Raw genomic sequence first — 22319 nt, 5'->3', positions numbered from 1 at the left:
TCCATGAATTAAAGACATCTCCCTATGTTGAAGGCTCTTGGTGCTGTTTTTTGTTGCTGGCATATGGGTGGGACAGGGGTCTGTCTCCTACTTATGTGTACCTTATAAAATACTCTTAAGTTACACCCACTGTATGGCGCACTTTGGCATGCCAACTTACAACAGCCATTAGTTTAGTTTATTTTGCTTGATGTACCGCTGTTTGAAATACTGTCACAGCAGTTTACAATCAAATACAATATAAAAACATAATAAATGGAGGGAGAAAAGAAAAACAAAAATTACATATTTATATTAAAGGTTAAGAAAAGATAGTAACTTATTTATATCATAAGTACATAAATACTTAAGTTTTGCCATACTGGGACAGACCGAAGATCCATCAAGCCCAGCATCTGTTTCCAACAGTGGCCATTACAGGTTACAAGTACTTGGCAAGATCCCAAAACAGTACAATACATTTTATGCTGCTTATCCTAGAAATAAGCAGTGGATTTTCTTCAAGTCCATTTTAATAATGGTCTATGGACTTTTCCTTTAGGAAGCCATGCAAACCTTTTTTAAACCCCGCCAAGCGAACTGCTTTTACTACATTCTCTGGCAACGAATTCCAGAGTTTAATTACATGTTGAATGAAGAAATATTTTCTCCAATTCATTTTAAACTTACTACTTTGTAGCTTCATTGCATGCCTCCTAGTCCTAGTATTTTTGGAAAGAGTAAACAAGCGATTCACATCTACCCGTTCAACTCCACTCATTTTATAGACCTCTATCATATCTCCCCTCAGCCATCTTTTCTACAAGCTGAAGAGCCCCAGCCACTTCAGCCTTTCCTCATAAGGAAGTTGTCCGATCCCCTTTATCATTTTTGTCGCCCTTTTCTGTAACTCTTCTGATTCCATTATATCTTTTTTGAGATGCAGCAACCAGAATTGAACACAATATTCGAGGTGCGGTTGCACCATGGACTGATACAAAGGCCTTATAACGTCCTCATTTTTGTTTTCCATTCCTTTCCTAATAATACCTAACATTCAATTTGCTTTCTTAGCTGCCACTGCACACTGAGCAGAGGGTTTCAACGTATCATCAACGATGACACCTAGATCCCTTTCCTGATTGGTGACTCCTAATGTGGAACCTTGCATTACATAGCCAGGCATTACTGTGAAGACTTGGTTCCAAAACAGTCCCGCCACCAAGACCCTGACGTAGTGAGACGAAACGCTAGCCATCGTTGGCTTGGGGCATGGGGAGAGAAGGAATGAGTTGGAATTAATGAATTTCCTAGTGCTAGCAGTTTCAAAAGCTAAGTGTTCTTTTGAACTATATACATATTCACTACACCATCTAGTTGAGTAGCTCGTTTGAGCACCACCATGAGATAAAAATCTTTAACTATCCATTTACTTGGAGTAAATTGTGTGAAGAAGATTAGAATACCATGCATTTTTGAAGGTTTTGGCCAATGATGAACAGAGGGTCAATACAGACCCAATTTAGCTCCGATAGGTAATTACAGTGGGGGAAATAAGTATTTGATCCCTTGCTGATTTTGTAAGTTTGCCCACTGACAAAGACATGAGCAGCCCATAATTGAAGGGTAGGTTATTGGTAACAGTGAGAGATAGCACATCACAAATTAAATCCGGAAAATCACATTGTGGAAAGTATATGAATTTATTTGCATTCTGCAGAGGGAAATAAGTATTTGATCCCCCACCAACCAGTAAGAGATCTGGCCCCTACAGACCAGGTAGATGCTCCAAATCAACTCGTTACCTGCATGACAGACAGCTGTCGGCAATGGTCACCTGTATGAAAGACACCTGTCCACAGACTCAGTGAATCAGTCAGACTCTAACCTCTACAAAATGGCCAAGAGCAAGGAGCTGTCTAAGGATGTCAGGGACAAGATCATACACCTGCACAAGGCTGGAATGGGCTACAAAACCATCAGTAAGACGCTGGGCGAGAAGGAGACAACTGTTGGTGCCATAGTAAGAAAATGGAAGAAGTACAAAATGACTGTCAATCGACAAAGATCTGGGGCTCCACGCAAAATCTCACCTCGTGGGGTATCCTTGATCATGAGGAAGGTTAGAAATCAGCCTACAACTACAAGGGGGGAACTTGTCAATGATCTCAAGGCAGCTGGGACCACTGTCACCACGAAAACCATTGGTAACACATTACGACATAACGGATTGCAATCCTGCAGTGCCCGCAAGGTCCCCCTGCTCCGGAAGGCACATGTGACGGCCCGTCTGAAGTTTGCCAGTGAACACCTGGATGATGCCGAGAGTGATTGGGAGAAGGTGCTGTGGTCAGATGAGACAAAAATTGAGCTCTTTGGCATGAACTCAACTCGCCGTGTTTGGAGGAAGAGAAATGCTGCCTATGACCCAAAGAACACCGTCCCCACTGTCAAGCATGGAGGTGGAAATGTTATGTTTTGGGGGTGTTTCTCTGCTAAGGGCACAGGACTACTTCACCGCATCAATGGGAGAATGGATGGGGCCATGTACCGTACAATTCTGAGTGACAACCTCCTTCCCTCCGCCAGGGCCTTAAAAATGGGTCGTGGCTGGGTCTTCCAGCACGACAATGACCCAAAACATACAGCCAAGGCAACAAAGGAGTGGCTCAGGAAGAAGCACATTAGGGTCATGGAGTGGCCTAGCCAGTCACCAGACCTTAATCCCATTGAAAACTTATGGAGGGAGCTGAAGCTGCGAGTTGCCAAGCGACAGCCCAGAACTCTTAATGATTTAGAGATGATCTGCAAAGAGGAGTGGACCAAAATTCCTCCTGACATGTGTGCAAACCTCATCATCAACTACAGAAGACGTCTGACCGCTGTGCTTGCCAACAAGGGTTTTGCCACCAAGTATTAGGTCTTGTTTGCCAGAGGGATTAAATACTTATTTCCCTCTGCAGAATGCAAATAAATTCATATACTTTCCACAATGTGATTTTCCGGATTTAATTTGTGATGTGCTATCTCTCACTGTTACCAATAACCTACCCTTCAATTATGGGCTGCTCATGTCTTTGTCAGTGGGCAAACTTACAAAATCAGCAAGGGATCAAATACTTATTTCCCCCACTGTATATTCTAGGAGCTCTGTGAGGCCTTTTTTCCTTCTCAAATATAGAGTGGTGTTAGAGTTGAATATCTGTAATGCCTTTCCCTAATGCCAGGAATTCACCACACTTATCATTGAAATCTTACAGCTACCACAGATTAACTTGTGCAGTTAAGCTATATTAACTACAAACATAATCATGGAGATTCTATATATGCCTATATATATGTTACATCTTTGCTTTACCCTTCACTTTCAATTGAAATGTGCTATTATGTATTGTGTTGACATTCTAAGTAGTTTACCATGCCATATTTTTTATTGTTGTTTGAATATTTTTACTGCTGTAATTGCCTATTGCTCATGTTTGATCTATTTTTACTGTACACCGTCTTGAGTGAATCCCTTCAAAAAGGCGGTAAATAAATCCAAATAAATAAAAATATGACACCTTAAAAAAATAAAAAATAAATTTAAAAAATCGGTGCTGACTAAAAGTATTCTATAATCGGTTCCTAGATTTAGGCACAAATTATAGAATACGCTTAGTTGATATTTCAGTGCCTAAATGTGTGCGTATCCATTTACACCAATAAAAACCTGGCGTAAATCCTGGCACGTAGATTTAGGCGCACTGGGCCATATTCTATAAGTAGCCATGGAAATTTCAGAACGCCCATGAAACGCCCATTTTCCTGCTTATAACCACATCCCTTTTTGCCTGGATGCGTTAGAAGTTCAGTGCACATCATTATAGAATACGCTTAGTGAGTTGTGCGCCTAAATTCTAATCAGTGCCAATTAGTGCTCATTATTGTTAAGTGCTGTTATCAGCGCTCATTAGCTTATTAAACCAATTAAGTTGTGTGCATTATTATAGAATCCACACCGATTTTGGTGCGGATCTCTGGGCACGCTATATAGAGGAATGTGGCTTAGTAATACACCAGAAATTTATATAGTCAGGTTAAACACCACGAAAGCTACAGTTCAAATCACACTGCTGTTCCTTCTGAACTTCGAAAGACACTTATCCCTCCTTTACTTCAGCCTGAATGTAATTTGCTTTGGAGCTATACCTGATGTAACCTGGGCGGGGGGGGGGGGTTGCCTAGGCGAACACCTACTGTGTCCTCTGAGTGGTGGGAATAAGGTACATAAAAGATTTATTCATTGTCAGGACCAGGGCCAGACTGGAATAATCCAGGAGACTGAATAAGCAGTTTAGACTTTTGAATACTCCATTCCAATACCAGTCTGCCTGTCTACTACTGAGGTCAGAGTAGAAGTATTATTTTATTGGTTGAAAGTAGTGGCACTGGGAATTGATGCAGGCATCACTTACAGCTGAATTATCAAGAGCCCTACACTGAAAAGGCATGAGCTAAATCCAAATAAATAAATAAATAAAATGTGCCTATCAGCATCAGTGGCGTTCCTAGGGGGGCTGACATCCGGGGCGGATCGCCGATGCACCCCGCCCCCTGGGTGCAGTGCCCCCCCGGTGCAGTGAAACCCCCACCCCGACGAAAGAACCCCCCCCCCCCGGGTGCACGCCGCTGGGGGGATGCCGCACGCCGGTCAGCTTCGTTAGTTTCCATGCTCCCTCTGCCCTGGAACAGGTTACTTCCTGTTCCAGGGCAGAGGGAGCATGGAAACGAATGAAGCTGATGGCGTGCGGCACCCCCCCAGAGGCATGCACTCGGGGCATACCGCCCCCCCCCCCCCCCCTTGGTATGCCACTGATCAGCATTAATTCTTGATCTGTGTAAAAGAAAGAAATTACAATGTCTTATCATTGCTATGAAATAAAAGGACAAATGGACCTTCAAGAGTCCTTTAATGAATAGTCTCGACATGGATCATGTTTCGGCGTGTGTATACCTGCATCAGGGATCAGTTTGAATAAGAACTCTTGAAAAATACACAAACATAAGATAATGTTCCTCAATTTATCATGCAAACAGAGTGGAGTGGAGGAGTGGCCTAGTGGTTAGAGCACCAGTCTTGCAATCCAGAGGTGGCCGGTTCAAATCCCACTGCTCTTGGGCAAGTCACTTAACCCTCCATTGCCTCAGGTACAAACTTAGACTGTGAGCCCTCCTGGGACAAAGAAATATCCAGTGTACCTGAATGTAACTCACCTTCAGCTACTACTGAAAAGGGTGTGAGCAAATCTAAATAAATAAAACAGAGTCATGAGAAAAATATCTGGAAGCGCCACAGCGCACAAGCTGCAATTGTAAACTCAGACATGGAAAATCAATCCAAGGGAGTAGCAGACAGAAAATAAACCATGGTTTTGCTGGAAACTACTGTGTTTCAAGATGCAGTTTTCTTTTCAATTTTGCTGCTTGCTACCCATTGGATTAATTTCCCGTGTCTGAGTTTACAATTGCAGCTTGTGCATTGTGGCGCTCTCTGATATTTTTCTCATGACTCTGCATGATAAATTGAGGAATATTATCTTATATTTGTCGTATTCTTGTGTTGTTATTTGGTATTCCGGTTGGTTAAGTTGGTTCGAGAGGAACTTTCTGAAATTATTAGCCTTCGAGGGGAGGGGGATGCTTAGCTTATTCATAGGGCCTTTTGGTAGTGTTTTTGGCGCGTGCTAGAGACGCCCATATATTCCTATGGGCATTTCTAGCATTTAGCATGTGCTAATCATTAGTGCATGCTAAAAAAAACACTACCGCGGATTAGTAAAAGACCCCCTCAATAATGTAATTACAGTTTCCGCATTTGTCAGAAAACTGTGATGGGAAACGTTCTGCAGCAGAGAAACAATTCAACCTCTGTGTAGCTATGTGAGTCAATCAAACAATTTGGGTATCTGAATGCCCCATGGTCCCTTAAAATAACAGCACTGCCAATAGCGTGCTTGTCTGACATTGCTGTCTGGATGTCTCAATGCCACCTGAAATTAAATATGACCAAAACCGAGCTTCTCATTTTCCCCCCCAAACCCACCTCCCCGCTCCCCCCGTTTTCTATTTCTGTTGATGACTCTCTCATTCTCCCTGTCTCCTCAGCTCGAAACCTTGGGGTCATCTTTGACTCTTCTCTCTCCTTCTCTGCTCATATCCAGCAGATTGCCAAGACCTGTCGTTTCTTTCTTTACAACATCCGTAAAATCCGCCCCTTTCTTTCCGAGCACTCTACCAAAACCCTCATCCACACCCTTGTCACCTCTCGTTTAGACTACTGCAATCTGCTTCTTGCTGGCCTCCCACTTAGTCACCTCTCCCCTCTCCAGTCGGTTCAAAACTCTGCTGCCCGTCTCATCTTCCGCCAGGGTCGCTTTACTCGTACTACCCCTCTCCTCAAGACCCTTCACTGGCTCCCTATCCGTTTTCGCATCATGTTCAAACTTCTTCTACTAACCTATAAATGTATTCACTCTGCTGCTCCCCAGTATCTCTCCACACTCGTCCTTCCCTACACCCCTTCCCGTGCACTCCGCTCCATGGATAAATCCTTCTTATCTGTTCCCTTCTCCACTACTGCCAACTCCAGACTTCGTGCCTTCTGTCTCGCTGCACCCTACGCCTGGAATAAACTTCCTGAGCCCCTACGTCTTGCCCCATCCTTGGCCACCTTTAAATCTAGACTGAAAGCCCACCTCTTTAACATTGCTTTTGACTCGTAACCACTCGCCTCCACCTACCCTCCTCTCTTCCTTTCCGTTCACATTAATTGATTTGATTTGCTTACTTTATTTATTTTTTTGTCTATTAGATTGTAAGCTCTTTGAGCAGGGACTGTCTTTCTTCTATGTTTGTGCAGCGCTGCGTATGCCTTGTAGCGCTATAGAAATGCTAAATAGTAGTAGTAGTAGTTAGTGATCATGATGGCCGTTAACAGTCAATACGTGGGCCAGGAAGGAACTCATCATCTGAAGCATGCCAGTGGGATGGGGGAAGAGACTGAGCAGGAGAAATTCTTTTCAGCTTTAACCAGACAGGAACTTCAGTGGGATGGCTAACTAGGCAACTATTAAATCTAGTCTTGATTTTTATAATATACCACTAAACTTTATCAAATGTATGTTCTTAATAAAATTGAGCATGCTATGGCCAACAAGGAACAGGGTGACATGGAGGCGTTTTTTCAAAGCACTTGGGGCATCTTTTACTAAGGCGCGCTCACATTTTTAGCACATGCTAAAATTGTGGGTGCTCTAAATGTTAGAGACGCCCATAGGAATGCATTGGCACCTCTAACGTTTAGCGTGCCCGCAATGTTAGCGCACCTTAGTAAAAGACCCTCTTAGACTTACAAAGTTACATATTAACCTATGGAACTTTGTAAGTCTAAATGCTTTGAAAATGAGCCCCATGGTGGGACAGAAGATTCTATTATTTTTTTATTTATTTTTATTTTATTTATTATACCTTATGCACCGATACGTACTCTTAGATCGCTTACAGAAAATAGATTAGTAATTCCATCATTAATAAGGGCTAGATGGGAATCTACACGAAAGTCGGCTTTCTTTTTTTTTAGGGCCATCACTTTGGAACGGTCTCCCGAAATTATTAAGATTAGAGGACACATATACCGGTTTTCGCAAAAGGTTAAAGACATATCTCTTTCAAAATGCATATGACAATGATGTAGGATAAAGAAAAGTATTAAAATATATATATATATATATATATATATATATATATATATATATATATATATATATATACATAAATTGGATGCTAAACTACATTTTATTATATATTTTAAGATTGTTTGTAATTGTTATTATAGATTATTTATGATCATTTATGGTTGGTTTGCTGTGCTTTCCTATCAAGTACTTGATTTCCTAGATGTTATTATATGTGTTTTATATGTTTTATTTCTTTTATGTAAACCGTTCTGTTTTGCTATAGCAATAAGTAGCAGTATAATAAATAAATAAATGATGATGATGATGATGAATTTTTTTTTAAAAATCATCCTTCTTTCTCGTTTTTTATTCCAGTTATTTTAGGATGAATATAAGAGGAAATAGAAATGGCTTGCTGAGGCACATCTAGTCAAATCCTTTAGTCTGTAAAATTACTACAGGTGTGCATTCAGTTTATTAGTCTGCCTTACAAAGGGGCCCTTTTACTTAAGGCAAACAAAAAGTGGCCTGCAGCAGTGCGAGTGTGTCTTTTGGGCGTGTGCCATGCCAGTTTTTAATGCATCCTGGAAAAAAGGCCTTTTAAAGGGGCCGGAAAATGGATGTGCGGCAAAATAAAAGCCAGTGCACGTCCATTTTCAGCATGAGACCTTAACCCCACCCACTGACTTAGCGGTATGTTCTAATGCGCTATCTGAACGGTAGGCATGCAGCAGGCGCCCACTGTCATTTACTGTCGGGTAAGTGCCACATGGTAAAAAATAGAAAATATTTTCTACCACATTTTTTGGCACCACCAAATTCAGAATTACTGCCTGGGACACGCGGTAGCCGGTCGGTAGTGCCGATTTGGTTCACGCTGGATGTGCGTAGACCCTTACTTGCCTTTTGTGAAAAGGTCCCCAAAATGTTGTGTGTGCTAAACTGTTGTATTGTGCACTTACTTATGAATTAACACATATTGTCAATTAGTGCACATTAAAATGTTATAGCACTCATTAAAAAGTTTCTATTTAAATGAAGCCCACTGGGTACAGAGAAAGTACCTGTATATACTAAATGTAAACCACTTTGGTTGTACCACAGAAAATATGTGAAACGAACCAAAAAAAATCTCAAAACACCAGAAATTTGAAAAATGTCAGAAAATATTAAAACTACATATTTTTTCCTGTGCACATCCCTAGTCATCAGTGGCAGTTATATAAATTGGTGCCAAGATTTAGGCACCCCAATGCCATGCACTTAGTGCTAATTCTGTAATGGCTTCTTGGCACCAAGATTCCATGCGTAAGTTGGCCACTGGAGCACCTAAAGTTATGTCAAGTCAATGGCAGGCCTGAAGTGTACGTAAAAGTATTCTATAAGATGCTCGCATTTCTCAGAGACACGCCCATGACCTGCCCACACTTACATAAGTGCCAATTATGGACACCAATTATGTGCATAAGTGCCATTTTTCTAAAACTTAACCCATATAAATGCCGATTGGATGCCTTATTACTTGCCCCTGTCCCAAAAGAATTTTTTAGAGCTCTGACATTTTCATTCCATCTTCACAGGCTTGACTTGAACACCGTTCGTCTATAAAGGCAAAAAGCAGATGAGCAAGTGAACTAACATCTCTTGGACCACGAGAGAGAGAGAAATTCAGAGGGTGTGAAGAAAGCAGAAGCTTGGCCTGCAGACCTACCATGGACCACGTTTCCACATTTTTCAAGTCTCTTTGGAAAACTGTGGAGACAAAGCATGAAGAAGGGTTATACAACACCATCTGCCTTGCAGTGCTCTTGGTTCTGCCCACTGTAATCCTCATCCTCGCCCTCATCATTTGCTGCCATTGCTGCTGCTGCAGGCAGAAGACTGGTAGTGCCAACATCCAATCAGAGAAGAAAAAGAAGAAGAAGAACGCTGAAGAAGACCTGTGGATCTCGGCCAATCCAAAGACCATGATGCTGGAGAAGATGCCTTCTCTTTCTGCATAGCCAATGTACTGCCTGCGGCAAGGACTATGCAGAGACTGCCAAATTCTGAGCCAAGTGAGTCAGTTCATTTAAATGGAAGAGGATACTCACTGCCCAGCTTATGACTATATACAGTCCACTGATGAAACAATGACACTGCATAACCAGAAATAGCCATACAAATGATGACATATAGTTATCAGATATGCAAATGATGCACACGCCAGGTCCTGTACATGCAGGAATCTATGTATATTTTAAAGGCACAAATTTTCATATATATATTTAAAGTCAGACACAAAATTACAGATCATATATATATAAGCATAGTTTTATCAGCTCAGTTATGAGAAGAGCATATGCATTGATGTAAACACCACAATTTATGCATGTACTGTAAGAATGACAACAAGGTGTTGTGAATGGCAGCGCTGCATGAAACAAATAGGTTGCATTACTTCTTACTAATAAGAAGGGAGCAGCAGATATGGTGACAATCTTTATCCTAAGTAACTGACACCAGCTATGCATAACCACTGTCTTACACTGTCAACGATTTTACGCTCTCGTTAGAATGTTTTTTTTTAACTGATTTACCATCCTTCATGCTTGAGCTTCTAGCCCAGTCAAAATCTGCCTTAAACCTGCTCACTGGTATTTATGAAGGTTCGGGGGGGGGGGGGGGGGGTGCTGAAGTTGAGTTACCATGTACTTTTTAGCTGCTTTTAAGACAGATATAGTCCCTATGCAACAGAGGACCCAAAACCTGCCTATAGTTAAGCCTTCTGATGGGCTTTGGTTCTCCCTCCCAGGTTCCTGCCCTTTGCTCAGTATGTAGATACCAAGGCTTTTTCCCTGAATAAACTTCACCTCTACAATGTAGTAACAATAGAGAGCTCTCTCTAAAATCCACTATCTATAAATATAACCCAATTTGTACCCCTAGGTGATATAATTGGGACTCTTCCCAAACGGTCTATGTATGGTTCCTCCACACCATCTTTGGTTGTTAATGACCAATGAACTGAAGCCATATTTGGTAATCAAACCAACATGGCAGCACACAGTATGGTCACTGAGTCATTGAGTTAGCCTGACACTACCAAAGATTTATAACTTTGCCTTGAATGACCTTTCCAAACAAAGGTCACACTAAGCGTTTATCCCACAGGTATAAATGGGTAAGACCCTATCTATCCCATATGAGTTAGAACTTGGGCTAATCTACAGCAGACAGATCCAACGTGTCATTACAGCATGCAAACAATTACTGAAAAGAAACTATGCCATAGATTTACATAACATCTGTGTACGGAACGAAGAAATAGTTTACTTGCAGTCAAAAATTCTCTCCTTTTCCTCAGGGAATTTTAGATCAAAATCCAGATGCTTTCCAGACCTCAAGTCCTTTTTTCCAATAGACAGTAACCCCTGGATTCTATATATGGTGCTGAAATTTCAGCACAGATCCAAATGAGTGCACAACTAAGAGGCCCTTTTTTCCAAGCAGCGGAAGGGCTAACGTGTAGGTAGCGCATGCCAAATCGACACTACCGCCGGGGTAGGGCGGGTGCCCAGCAGAAATTTTGAAGTTGGCACGCGCTGTTTCCCATGGTAGAAAATATTTTTCTATTTTCTACTGCGGGAGACGTTTCCAGCGGTAATCGGCAGCGTGGCCACATTGGCGCTCGCTGCATGGTTACCATGTGAGTAGCACATGAGCCCTTACCGCTAGGTCAACGGGTGGTGGTAAGGGCTCAGGCAGTAAACAGCCGCACGCTACTTTTGATTTCAGCACTCGACCATTTACTGCCCCATAAAAAAAGCCTTTTTTCCCCAGACGCAGTAAAAATTGGCCCAGCGCGCACCAATTTCATGCATCCAAACTACCGCAGGCCACTTTTTGCCGCAGCTTAGTAAAAGGACCCCTAAATTAGTTAACAACCTATCAAGTATGAATTAATGGGCCTTAACAATCGATAATTGAACTTAATTGGCACTAATTTGTATATACGTGCACATCTACTTGCGTGCTATTCTATAAACTTGAGCACCTAAATCCCTTAGCCCACAACTCAAAAGGGGGCATGGACAAGTCAGGGACATCCCAAAAATATGTGTGCAGTTTTATAGAATAAAGGGGCCCTTTTACTAAGGTGCACTGAAAAATGGGCTGCTCTAATGTAGGTGCATGTTTTGGGCGTGCGCAGATCCATTTTTCAGCAAGCCTGTAAAAAAGGCTTTTTATTTTTGCCGAAAATGGACCAGCGGCAAAATAAAAATTAGTGTGCGTCCATTTTGGGTCTGAGACCTTACCACCAGCCATTGACTTAGTGGTAAGGTCTCATGCAGCAATCGTCTACATGCGTGGAATGACAATTACTGCCCAGTTTCTGCTGTGTGCCAGAAAATAAAATGAAATTACCGCAAGGGCCACGTGGTAGCTGGGCGGTAGCTCAAAATTGATGCACATTGGGCACCCGGAGGCACCTACTTGGTTTAGTAAAAAGGCCCCAAAGCCATTTATGCACCAAAATGCCATGAGTTAAGCGCTGTATCTTGTAGAGTGTCCCAATCATTCCTCATCCATTATTATCATACTTGATACAACGAAAAAAAAATTTTTAATTATTTTTTTTTATGGGGACCATCAGATATTGTAGCAACTCACACCATAGGGAACACTCAGTTCCTTTCTCAGTTGGACCAAGGGAAATGGTTGTGATGCAGATCTTCATCGGATCACCCTTCAAAGTCTTTTTTTAGAAATTATGTATATCATACTACTTTAGTCTTTGCAAAAAATATTCTCTGATACAATTTAGTAAATATCATCGATGTGCATACTAGCCCAGCACTTATTTTAAAGAATGGCAGCAATTTCAATTCACAGGAGAACCTCCACCGACATGGCCAGGTTTCGCAAAACTTCCTTAGGGAAGAGGCTCTCTTTTACTCATGCCAAAGCAGAAATGGCCATAGGCTCCTCTTCCATACTCTCTTCTCTCTCTCTCCACCCCCGCTGGCATTTACACTAGGTTTCAGGTGACAAATACTAATGTTCAACTTTAGGCATGAGAATTGGTTCTAAGCACTATTCTATAAACATGAGTCATCTTAAAGCGCCCTTTATAGAAAACTGCTTAGTACCGATTTGTTCAGGTGTAAATTTTTCAGCACCATTTGTAGATTTTTCCTCAAAATGCAGTATTCATCAAGTAATGAGGTGTTCAGGTAGCTGTGCTTCAGGGACCATGCTTTCAATCATCTGGGTTTCTTACACAGCCCCCTCCCCCCATCCTGACATTTTCTAGAACTTGGAGCCTGACTTTATTTCTTTCAGAACATTTAATTTATTTAAAAATCATTTATATTCTGCAAAACCTTAACATTCCTGCAAATGTCTTTGCAATGCACTCTGAATATCAGACATATGTTTAATACCCAAGTGAGATATGTTTCAGACTCATTTCCAGAAATGTTAAGTGAGGTCTCTGCTATACAAAATCCAGAAAACTTAGGGGCTGAGAAACGAAATGAAATTTGCCATTTTATTTTGTTCATAGGTGCTCTTTTAATCTTTTTTTACATTCTACTTCTAGTTCTGAATTCCTTCTCCACAATTCCTACTGCTTTTCAACCTCCTTAACCCTCAACCTCGGATACACACAGGTAAATGCAACCCTAAGTTAATAAGGAAATCTGACAGGATAAAGAAGAAACCATAGTATAGGGTTTTATTATGATGAGAAGTGCTGAATACTTATTTTTAGTACTCAGAATGTGCAAAAACTGTTAGAAAATTTGCATTTGTCGATATTTATTTAAATGGTCTAAATTAATGATGGTATTGTGCACAATGCAGGGAAATGAATGGTCGTTTCATTTTGCTGTAACATTTTTTTTAATATGCCCTAAAGTGCCTAAATTGAGCACAGCACTGTAATCGATACAGAGGAAAATTAGGAGAATAGCAGTGGCATTTCTGAAAGCATCCTTTAAATGATTTCATCCTTTTATACCATTTTGGAGGCCAATGTAATAAGCTGTGTGATAGAGCCATGCAATGAAGCTCAGCCCACGTCGCCCTTATACACGTTTAAGAATGCTTTTGTGCCTAATACTGCAATCAAATTGTTGCAAATAATCCCCCAGATTCTATATAGTGTGACTTGAGTTGCACCCTCAAATCTGGGCGTATTCTGGATTTGCACACGCAACTTAATTAGCTTAACAAGTCAATCAGCACTGATAATTGGACTTATTTGCATTAATTAGAATTATTGTGCACAAATGTCTAAGCATATTCGATAAAGTGATGTGCATAAATTCTAAGATGTGTATCTATAAAAAGGGGGCATGGCCATCGGCAGGTTATGGGCGTTCCTAGAATTTACACGCACTGTTATAGAATATGCTTATTCCGCACGTAATTTTTCATTGGTGTAAAGGGCTGTGATTAAATATAGTCACAGAAAATGGGTGTTGGGAGTATTCTATAAACTACACCTAGATTTAGGCGTGTTCTATAAACCGTGCCTAAATTTGGGTGTGGTTTATAGAACACGCATATAGTTGTCAGTGCTGATTTTTAGGCGTGATATATAGAATCTAGCCCAATGTATGCAAAAAATGTGCACAGACATGGGACAGCACACCAGTCACCATGAAACATACGCACAAGGGTGTGCATTAGACCATAATCAATATTTTGTGCATAATTATATTGACACTGGTGGTGATGCATGTGCATACATTATGCACACGTGCATATCTGAAATGCTATTCACGTATTAATATTATTGACATAGTATCATTGAGATGTCTGCAGTTCAGTGCTTTCCCTTTCATTTCACAGCCATGGCAGCTCCCCTTTGCCCCTGCATTTCGCAAAGCAATCGTCTCAATTCCTCATCCCTTGCCATTTTATTTTTTCATTGATCTATCTTCTTCATCAAAATCAAGAAAAAGTTGTGTGTGCTTGAAGGGCAATTCTATAATCAGTTGCTTACTTTGCCTAAATATACAGACTACCAACATTTTTGCACATAAGTGTTCACTTACCTGTGGAACTGCCAATAGGATACCTCATTGGTATTCTATAAATATTCTCTCAAATACCATAGCACTTATTTATATGGTGGGTGTTTCACAGGGACAGGCCATAGGCATGATTGACATTTAGGTGGACAATTTACAAAATACTGTAATTTGCCCAAATACCGGCTACATTTAGGTGCTCCAATTTACAGGGCTGCCGAGGGACAGGCCCAGGTCTGGGGCAGGACTGCCACCGCTGCCAACCCCCTATCCTGGGTCCCCCCCCACTCAGGATGGAGTCACAGTTACCGCCCCTCCCTCGCTCACTTGTTCGGGCCACCCCTGCCTCCATGCACGTAGCCAGACTTGAAAGACTGGAGGGGCTGAAGTCAGAGGTGGGGGGCCACATTTTGCCCAATCTCAGTGCCCCCCCCCCCCCCGCCTCAACTCCACATACCTTGGCTGGTGGGGGTCCCCAAGCCCTGCCTGCAGAAGCCTTCCTCCAGCACTGTTCTCCACTGCATTGCTTGCCATGCTCAGTGCTTTCCCTCACGTTGCATATGAGGGGAAGCACTGAGCAGGGCAAGCAATACAGTGGAGAAAGGCTTCTGCTGGCAGGGCTTGGGGACCCCCCGCCAGTCAAACCAGGGGCCCTGAATCCAATTTGGAATCCTGTCTGCTCCTCCCCGGCCTCTAGGGGAGGGGCCGGTTCCTGTGTTTCTCCTCCTGTCAGTACCTGAGTGATTGCATTAACGCGATCACCCAGGTCCCATCAGGAGCAGAAGAGAGACAGACCCCTGCGCGGGCCCCAGACCAGGCCCGGGGGAATCTTGCCCCCCCCCCCCCCTCTGCAGCCCTGCCAATTTATGCCAGCACAAAAGTAGATGTAAATGAGGGGGGGGGCTAAATGTAGATGCACCAATACCAGGTGTACGCTGGTATTCTGTAGGGGCACATGTGTGCCCAAGAATCCATACAGAGTAGGATCTCACCCTACATTACTGGGGCAACTAAATGAAAACACCCTTTTTTAGAATTGTCCCTTAATGTTCAGACAAAAGAGAGGGAATAGGTGTCACTAAAGCTAGCCACAGAAGAACAAGCTAACTTTTATACTCCTCCTCAAACCATGAAGCATTAGAAATCCATGTTTTTAGTGTTCAAGTCTTCTGTGTGCTTGTTTGCATTTGGGTTAAGTAGCTAATATCTTCATTATGCTGGATTTAAATGAACTGTGCACTAATGCCTGCATGATCTTGGCATAGTTTTCACGTGCATGAAGGGCCGAATTCAGTAAATGGAACCCAAATTTAGGCACCATTAAGATCCACACTAAGCGTCAATTCTTATCGCCAAGCGGCCTGTATAGAATAGCTCTTAGAGCAGATTCCCACACCCAACTTTGAGCGTGAGAACTTCAACATGCTGAAACTTCGCATCCACCTAATTGTAGTTGGGTGTGGAAATCCAAGTATTCTGTAAGATGGCACCTAATTTCTGGGACCACCCCCAACCCACCAATGCCCCTCCCATGGCCACACCCCCTTTTGAGTTGCATGCTGTGAAAGTTAGGTACCCATGCTATAGAACTGGACATAGGCAGATGTGTGCATAATAAGTGCCAATCTACTCCAGTAATTGATTATTGGCATCTAATTGACTAATCAGCTTCTGTGCATACTGGGATCTACACCCAACATTGGCCAACCTTTATAGAATTTGGGGTTAAACTCCCTTCTGAATAGGGCAGCCTTAAAAGCACAGAAAAGTTTGCACAGAACCTGCGCTAAGGTCATACTAAGCCGCCTGCACCATACAACGTCAGCCTCTTCGAGTGAAGTTAAAGAAACATAGCAGATTTATGTGATATGAAATTCTCATGCACAAGGCCAAAAGGCCAAGAATTTTAATTGATCCCAGAGGTGCAGTACTCGGAACAACCTGAATTCTTCTCACCCGTAAGACATGATTTGTTCACACAGAATAAAAAAAACACAAAAGGTAGAAGGCACAGATGCACATATGCAAAGCATTTTATTACTTAATTGCCCTTCATTTCTATCCATTGTATATTCCAAGATATTAGGAATTGTAAAGAACAGATATACAATATATTTTGAAAGTAATCCATGTATATTACATTGAGGCTTTGCATTTCACACTGCCTCATTACCACTTACCAGGACCATTTGTCAGAAAGAGTTTTTTTTCTGTCTTCAGCAGTTGTCAGTTCCTACTGTTCACTCTGCTTTGCAGTCTCAGCAAAGCCCTTCCTACTGCTACATCTAAGCCTAGTACAGAGATGGCAAGTGCCATACGATTCGCAGTAACCTCCCACTTAAATCTTAACTTACCTCAAGAGTTACCTCTTCATTTTAACACACGAAGTCCCATTTTTTTAATATAGAAAGTTGAGATTGGAATTCAGACATCCATGTTAGTCGTGCTCTATACCAGTGGTTATTTTACAAAAGGCTTTGCCAAATACGGAACCTTTTGTAAAATACCTATAAGTACATGCAAGAGTACATGTGTATTTGCTAGCAAGCACAGCAGGAGACATGATTTTACAAATATATACAAGGAAAATATAAGCGTCATGAACCCTTTCACTAATTTAAAAATAAGCGTCACTAACCCTTCCAATTTTGCACTCTCCGTGTGTATTTGGCACCACTTCCACATTATAGTTGGCCCTTTTTACAAATCTAGATGTGTAGGTGCCACCAATTAAGTAACAAGGCTGAAATTTTTATTTCTCTTAATTTTGGAGCTGGAAATAAACAGGGGATTAAATAGAATTACTCTCTCAATCCCTCATAAAAAGCCCTCTCCAAAACAAGCACTTTTAAAAAATCTTTTTCTGCTTTTGAGCTGGCATAAAACGTTTTCCCATACAAATGTATTCCCTTTATAAAACCGGGAATGTGTATGGGTTTTTGTCCTGCCCAAACCATGCCCCCAGTGCACTGCTTAAAATCTCTGTGTGGTATGGATCCCATGTGTAAATCACCATTTACACATGCATGCACTCAACATGTCAATACTCCTATTTATACATGGAGATGCTTAACCCTCTTACACTCTCATACATCATTTGCAGCTTGAATAATATCTCAAACAGTGGCATTATTCCTTTACAAACTTTTTCCCATGTTTAGCCCATTCAGCAGGCTAAACTGAACGGACTTGTCCAAGTTCAGTCCAGGGGCGTATCTGCGTGGGGCCACAGGGGCCTGGGCCCCCGCAGATTTCGCCCTGGACCCCCTACCTTTGCTGGCAGGGGACCACAACCCCCCACCAGCCGACATCCGCTTCCTCCTGCCTTTAAAAATATTCTTTCAGCTGGCAGGGTCTTTTGTTCTTCTTCATCCTCCATGGCGTGCTGTTCATTCAAAGAGCTGCAATCCAGTTTCGGAGTCTGACATCGCTGCACGTTGTACGTGCAGGCAGGAGGAAGCGGACGTCGGCTGGTGGGGGGTTGGGGTCCCCTGCCAGCAAAGGTAGGTGACGGCATCAGGGGGGTCGGCAACGGCGGCGGGGGGGGGCTATAATTTGCCCCCTCACTCTGGCCCTGGCCCCCCTACCGCTGAACCTCAGATACGCCCCTGGTTCAGTCCTCAAGGGCTGAAAGTAGACCAGGTTTTCAGGATATTGCTAATGAATATGCATGAGAGAGATCTGCACACAATGTATGTAGTGGGATTGCAAATCTCTCTCATGCATATTGATTAGGGATATCCTGAAATCCTGCTTTGTTTGCAGCCCTCGAGGACTAAACTTGGACAAGTCTGCCGTACAACATGTGAACTCCAAAATAAAACAATAAATGATTTCAAAGAGGAGAAAATATCTGCAGTCATCTAAGGACTTCACTTTACAAGACAATAGGACTGAATATTGCTCGGTTAAAAAAACTTATTGAAAACTAGTAAAAGAGGCCCGTTTCAGAGCAAATGAAACGGGCGCTAGCAAGGTTTTCGTCACCAACACCCCCTCCCTCCCTGGCCAACCCCTTCGTTGTTCTGCCATTGCTCCGCCCCCAACGTCATGACGTTTGACGCGAGGGCGGGGCCCGGAGCGATGTCCCACCCCCCTCCGCCTCCCTGCCTCCCTCCCTGCCAACCCCTTCGTTGTTCTGCCATTGCTCCGCCCTCAAGTGCGGGGCCCGGAGCGATTTTGGTGGCTTCACCACCACGAACCTTTGAACCTTTTTGAAGGAAGTCAGGGCTTGGCTTCACTGACGTCAGTGTCCTCAGAACGTTGAGGGTGAGTTTTATTATAGTAGATGATCAAAATAATTATTGCAAACTAAAAAAAAAACTGGTAATTTGCCTCAAGTGGTAAACTTGGCCTCAGTCTGACACTAGAGATGCCCATATATTCCTATGGGCATCTCTAGTGTTTAGCGTGTGTTAATCATTAGCATGCACCTTTGTAAAAGACCTTCTAAGTGATTATGGTGGACATTTGACCTAATAAAGTTTGGATAAGTTTTTCAAAATTATAAAAGAGCACTCTTCCCCAAATTCTATATATGGCAATATGAGTGTGTCTATCTATGACACACACACACACATTGTCTTGAATAGGGGAGTCATTAGATGATTGTACAACATGTGAAGTCAGAGCAATCATGATATTGCAAATTTTCTCCCAGAGATTTTCTTTTACAACAAATAAAAATCTGAATATACAGAACATGGGATGTAAGAGTTTGTAATGGGCTTATGATTTGTTATCTTAAAGCAACACTTCCTAAACCTGTGCTCATGGGGTCTGCTTATATGAAATAAATTTGGATGAATATATGAGATAAGTTTCAATATCCTGGATAGTCAGTATATGCAAATTCATGTCATGCATATTCATTGTGGATAGCCTGAAAAACCCACCTGACTAAGAGGTCACCAGAGATGAGAATCCCTACATTCAAGCACTCTAAAACGCCTCTGTCAGACTGCAGATTCCAACTTTAAGTTTGGCTTTTAATTTGTGGGCTATGTCTTTTTTATTCAATGAAAGTATTTTTCAGAGTTGGTCTTTTTTTTTCTGTAATGTTCCAAAAGTTGTTTGTTTTTCTTTACTAAATAAAATTGCTTTGAATGTATACTGGGTTTCAGTTTTCTCCTCTCATCTATGTAATATGGATATCCAGAATTCTCATTTACTGGAAGCTGATGTCCATTTGTCTGGGAAATTCTGTAGGTTAAATGGTTCACTTTCATTAATTTGTAACCTGCAGCTTGTACGATAGCCCAGTAATTAGCAGGTGTCCCATTGAGTGGAAAACTTAGGGACCTATTTGCAATCCTGTAGTAAAATTGTTTGTTTGTGTGTTATTTTATCAAAGGAAAATTTACTGTGGTATCACAGGTTAGTGAATTTCACAGTACGTTTAGTTTTGCATTGCTGCAGCCAAGAATTTTGCATTTTTCCAGGGAAATTAATTCAAAGCTAGTAGGCCCCAAGTCAGTCCCACCATCTTTCAAAGGCCTATGATTGCCAAAAAATATTAGTAAAATTAAGGGCATCCACTCCCCTGGTATTCCTCAACCCTTCTTGGTAAAATCAAGGTCCCTCAATTAATTGGTGACAGTCAAAAGCTCTACCGCCCCCCTCCCCATCCTTTAGTAAAACTAAAGACTCTCCCAGATGCCACCCCTTCCACCACACACACACACAAAAACAAACATCAGTTAATATTCTCTCTTGTCCCAGTAACTGCTGCATTAAAAACTGTAACTGAAGTAGGCGCATAGCCAGTCCACAAAGTGGGGCGGGGGCACACTTTGGCCCACCTCCATGCTGCTCTCCCCGCCCTGCCGCAACGCTACATACCTTGGCTGGCAGGGTTCCCCAAACCCCTCCAGCACTACTCTCCTTACATTGCCTGCCCTTCTCCCCACGTTGTGCATGCTCAGTTTTAATGAAATTGAGCATGCGCCTTCGCTTTCACTAAAACCGAACATGCATGCAACGAAAGGGAAGCAGGGCAGGCAATGTAAGGAGAGCAGTACTGGACAAACGCTTCAGCTGCCGGGGGTTGGGGACCCCGCCAGCCAAACCAGGGGCCCTGGATTCATTTTGGGGGGCCCTTGCCCCCCCCATAGCTATGCCATTGAGCTGCAGGCCTTCTAGTGGTAGTCTTATGATACTAGTACTGGGGGGAGTGGGGGGAGTTTATGCTGTCCAATAAAAGAACTTTCCCTTATTTGGTAGCCTAAACTTACAGTAGTACTACAAGACTAAGGCTAGAGGCTCAGATGACTGCAATGCCACAGACATGGAACACAAAAGGGCCCTTTTACAAAGCAGTGCTAAAAATTGGCCTTAGCACACTTTTATGCGGGTGTTTCCCACATATTAAGGCTATTTGCAACTTGGCAGTAAAATGGCTGATTTTTGGATGTTTGAATTAATGGCCACATGCTAATGTTGCCATTAGCACGTGGCCATTAAAAAAGATTAGCGTGTGAGTCCTTACTGTCTATTTGTAGGTGGTAATAGCTTATATGTTAATCACATGCTAATCAGTTAGCACACAGCAATGTAGCTGCACTAAGGGGTCCTTTTACCAAGCTGTGGGGGGAAAAGGGCCCTGTGCTAGCAGCAGGGGCTGTTTTTCCCATACGCCAAGGCCCTTTCTACAGCAGCAGGTAAAAAGCCCCCAGACAAACATGGTCATATGGTAAGAGAACTCTTACCATATGGCCACGAGGCAGGAAGCCCCCACCACCACCCATTTAGGTGACGACAAGGGCTCCCATGATAACCCAGCGGTAACCGGACATTGCGTGGTGATGACCGATTACCGCCGTGCAAGCCATTTTCTTAGGTTTCCTATTTCCCCCGGAAATGGTGCATGCTCAGGGCAGAACTACAGCTAATGGCCGCATTGGGCCAATGGTAGTCCCAATTTAGCATTCAGTAAGCCTGCGTTGGGCTTACCGATGCTTTGTAAAAGACCCCCTAACTGATTACCTCAGAAACTCCCACTATCCGTCCTCAGACATTCCCCCCCCCCCCCTTTGAAAAAATAAGAATAAGTTTTTAGAAAATGGTGTGCATGCACTAAAATAGTAAATGAAATGACATAGTAAATGACGGCAGATAAAGACCCGTACGGTCCATCCAGTCTGCTGAGGAGGAAGGAGGTGTTTTAGAGAGCTCTGCTGACTTCCAGTGGAAAGGGAGTGAGACCTAGCTCCCTCCCCAAAGATGAGGAGGGTCCCTGGGGAGAAGGCCTCAGGAAAGTCCCAGGCTATGGGGCCTCCTGGGGCCCGGGACCAGAAGGCCGAAAGGAGTGGCTCTCTCCCTGGTTTGACTACCGGGAGAAGGGAAAGGAGTCCAGTGGACCGAAGGGAGAAGCAGCCCAGTGGAGGCCACCAGAGCATTTCCCCCTCCATGGCCCAGCTTGCGGAAGGTAAGCGAGAAGACAGTGGAGGGGGGAGGAAGATAGTACAGGCCCCAGAAGGGCGCTTCCAAGGAAGGGAGAAGGAAGAGGCGATGGAAGTTTGCCAGAAGCCTTTGCTGGAGGCAGCTGAGAGTGAGAGTGAGGAGAGTGGATCGTCAGATGAGGAGTTCCTTGAAGTGAGCT

At 42.8% G+C, this 22319-nt stretch overlaps 1 protein-coding gene across 4 annotated transcripts in view; it reads left to right on the top strand.

Annotated features, from left to right (window-relative positions):
* Positions 1–22319, top strand: part of KIAA0040 (KIAA0040 ortholog) — an 88912-nt gene that overhangs the window by 40769 nt on the left and 25824 nt on the right. For 2 of the 4 annotated variants that reach the window (XR_003942425.1, XR_003942426.1), the window contains 2 exons: positions 9278–9754; positions 13282–13874. Coding sequence is in view for 1 of the 4 variants with exons in the window: in XM_030205663.1 (XP_030061523.1) it covers positions 9410–9700 (291 nt within the window). In the remaining 3 variants the exon portion in view is untranslated. Of the gene's footprint in view, positions 1–9277; positions 11348–13281; positions 13875–22319 lie in introns of those variants that run through there. The other 2 variants (XR_003942427.1, XM_030205663.1) reach the window with 2 other exon arrangements.

Source organism: Microcaecilia unicolor, chromosome 6, assembly GCF_901765095.1.
Source record: "Microcaecilia unicolor chromosome 6, aMicUni1.1, whole genome shotgun sequence".
Lineage (NCBI taxonomy): Eukaryota > Metazoa > Chordata > Amphibia > Gymnophiona > Siphonopidae > Microcaecilia > Microcaecilia unicolor.
The sequence above is the reverse complement of the archived record's forward strand: the minus strand, read 5'-3'. Positions and strand labels throughout refer to the sequence as shown.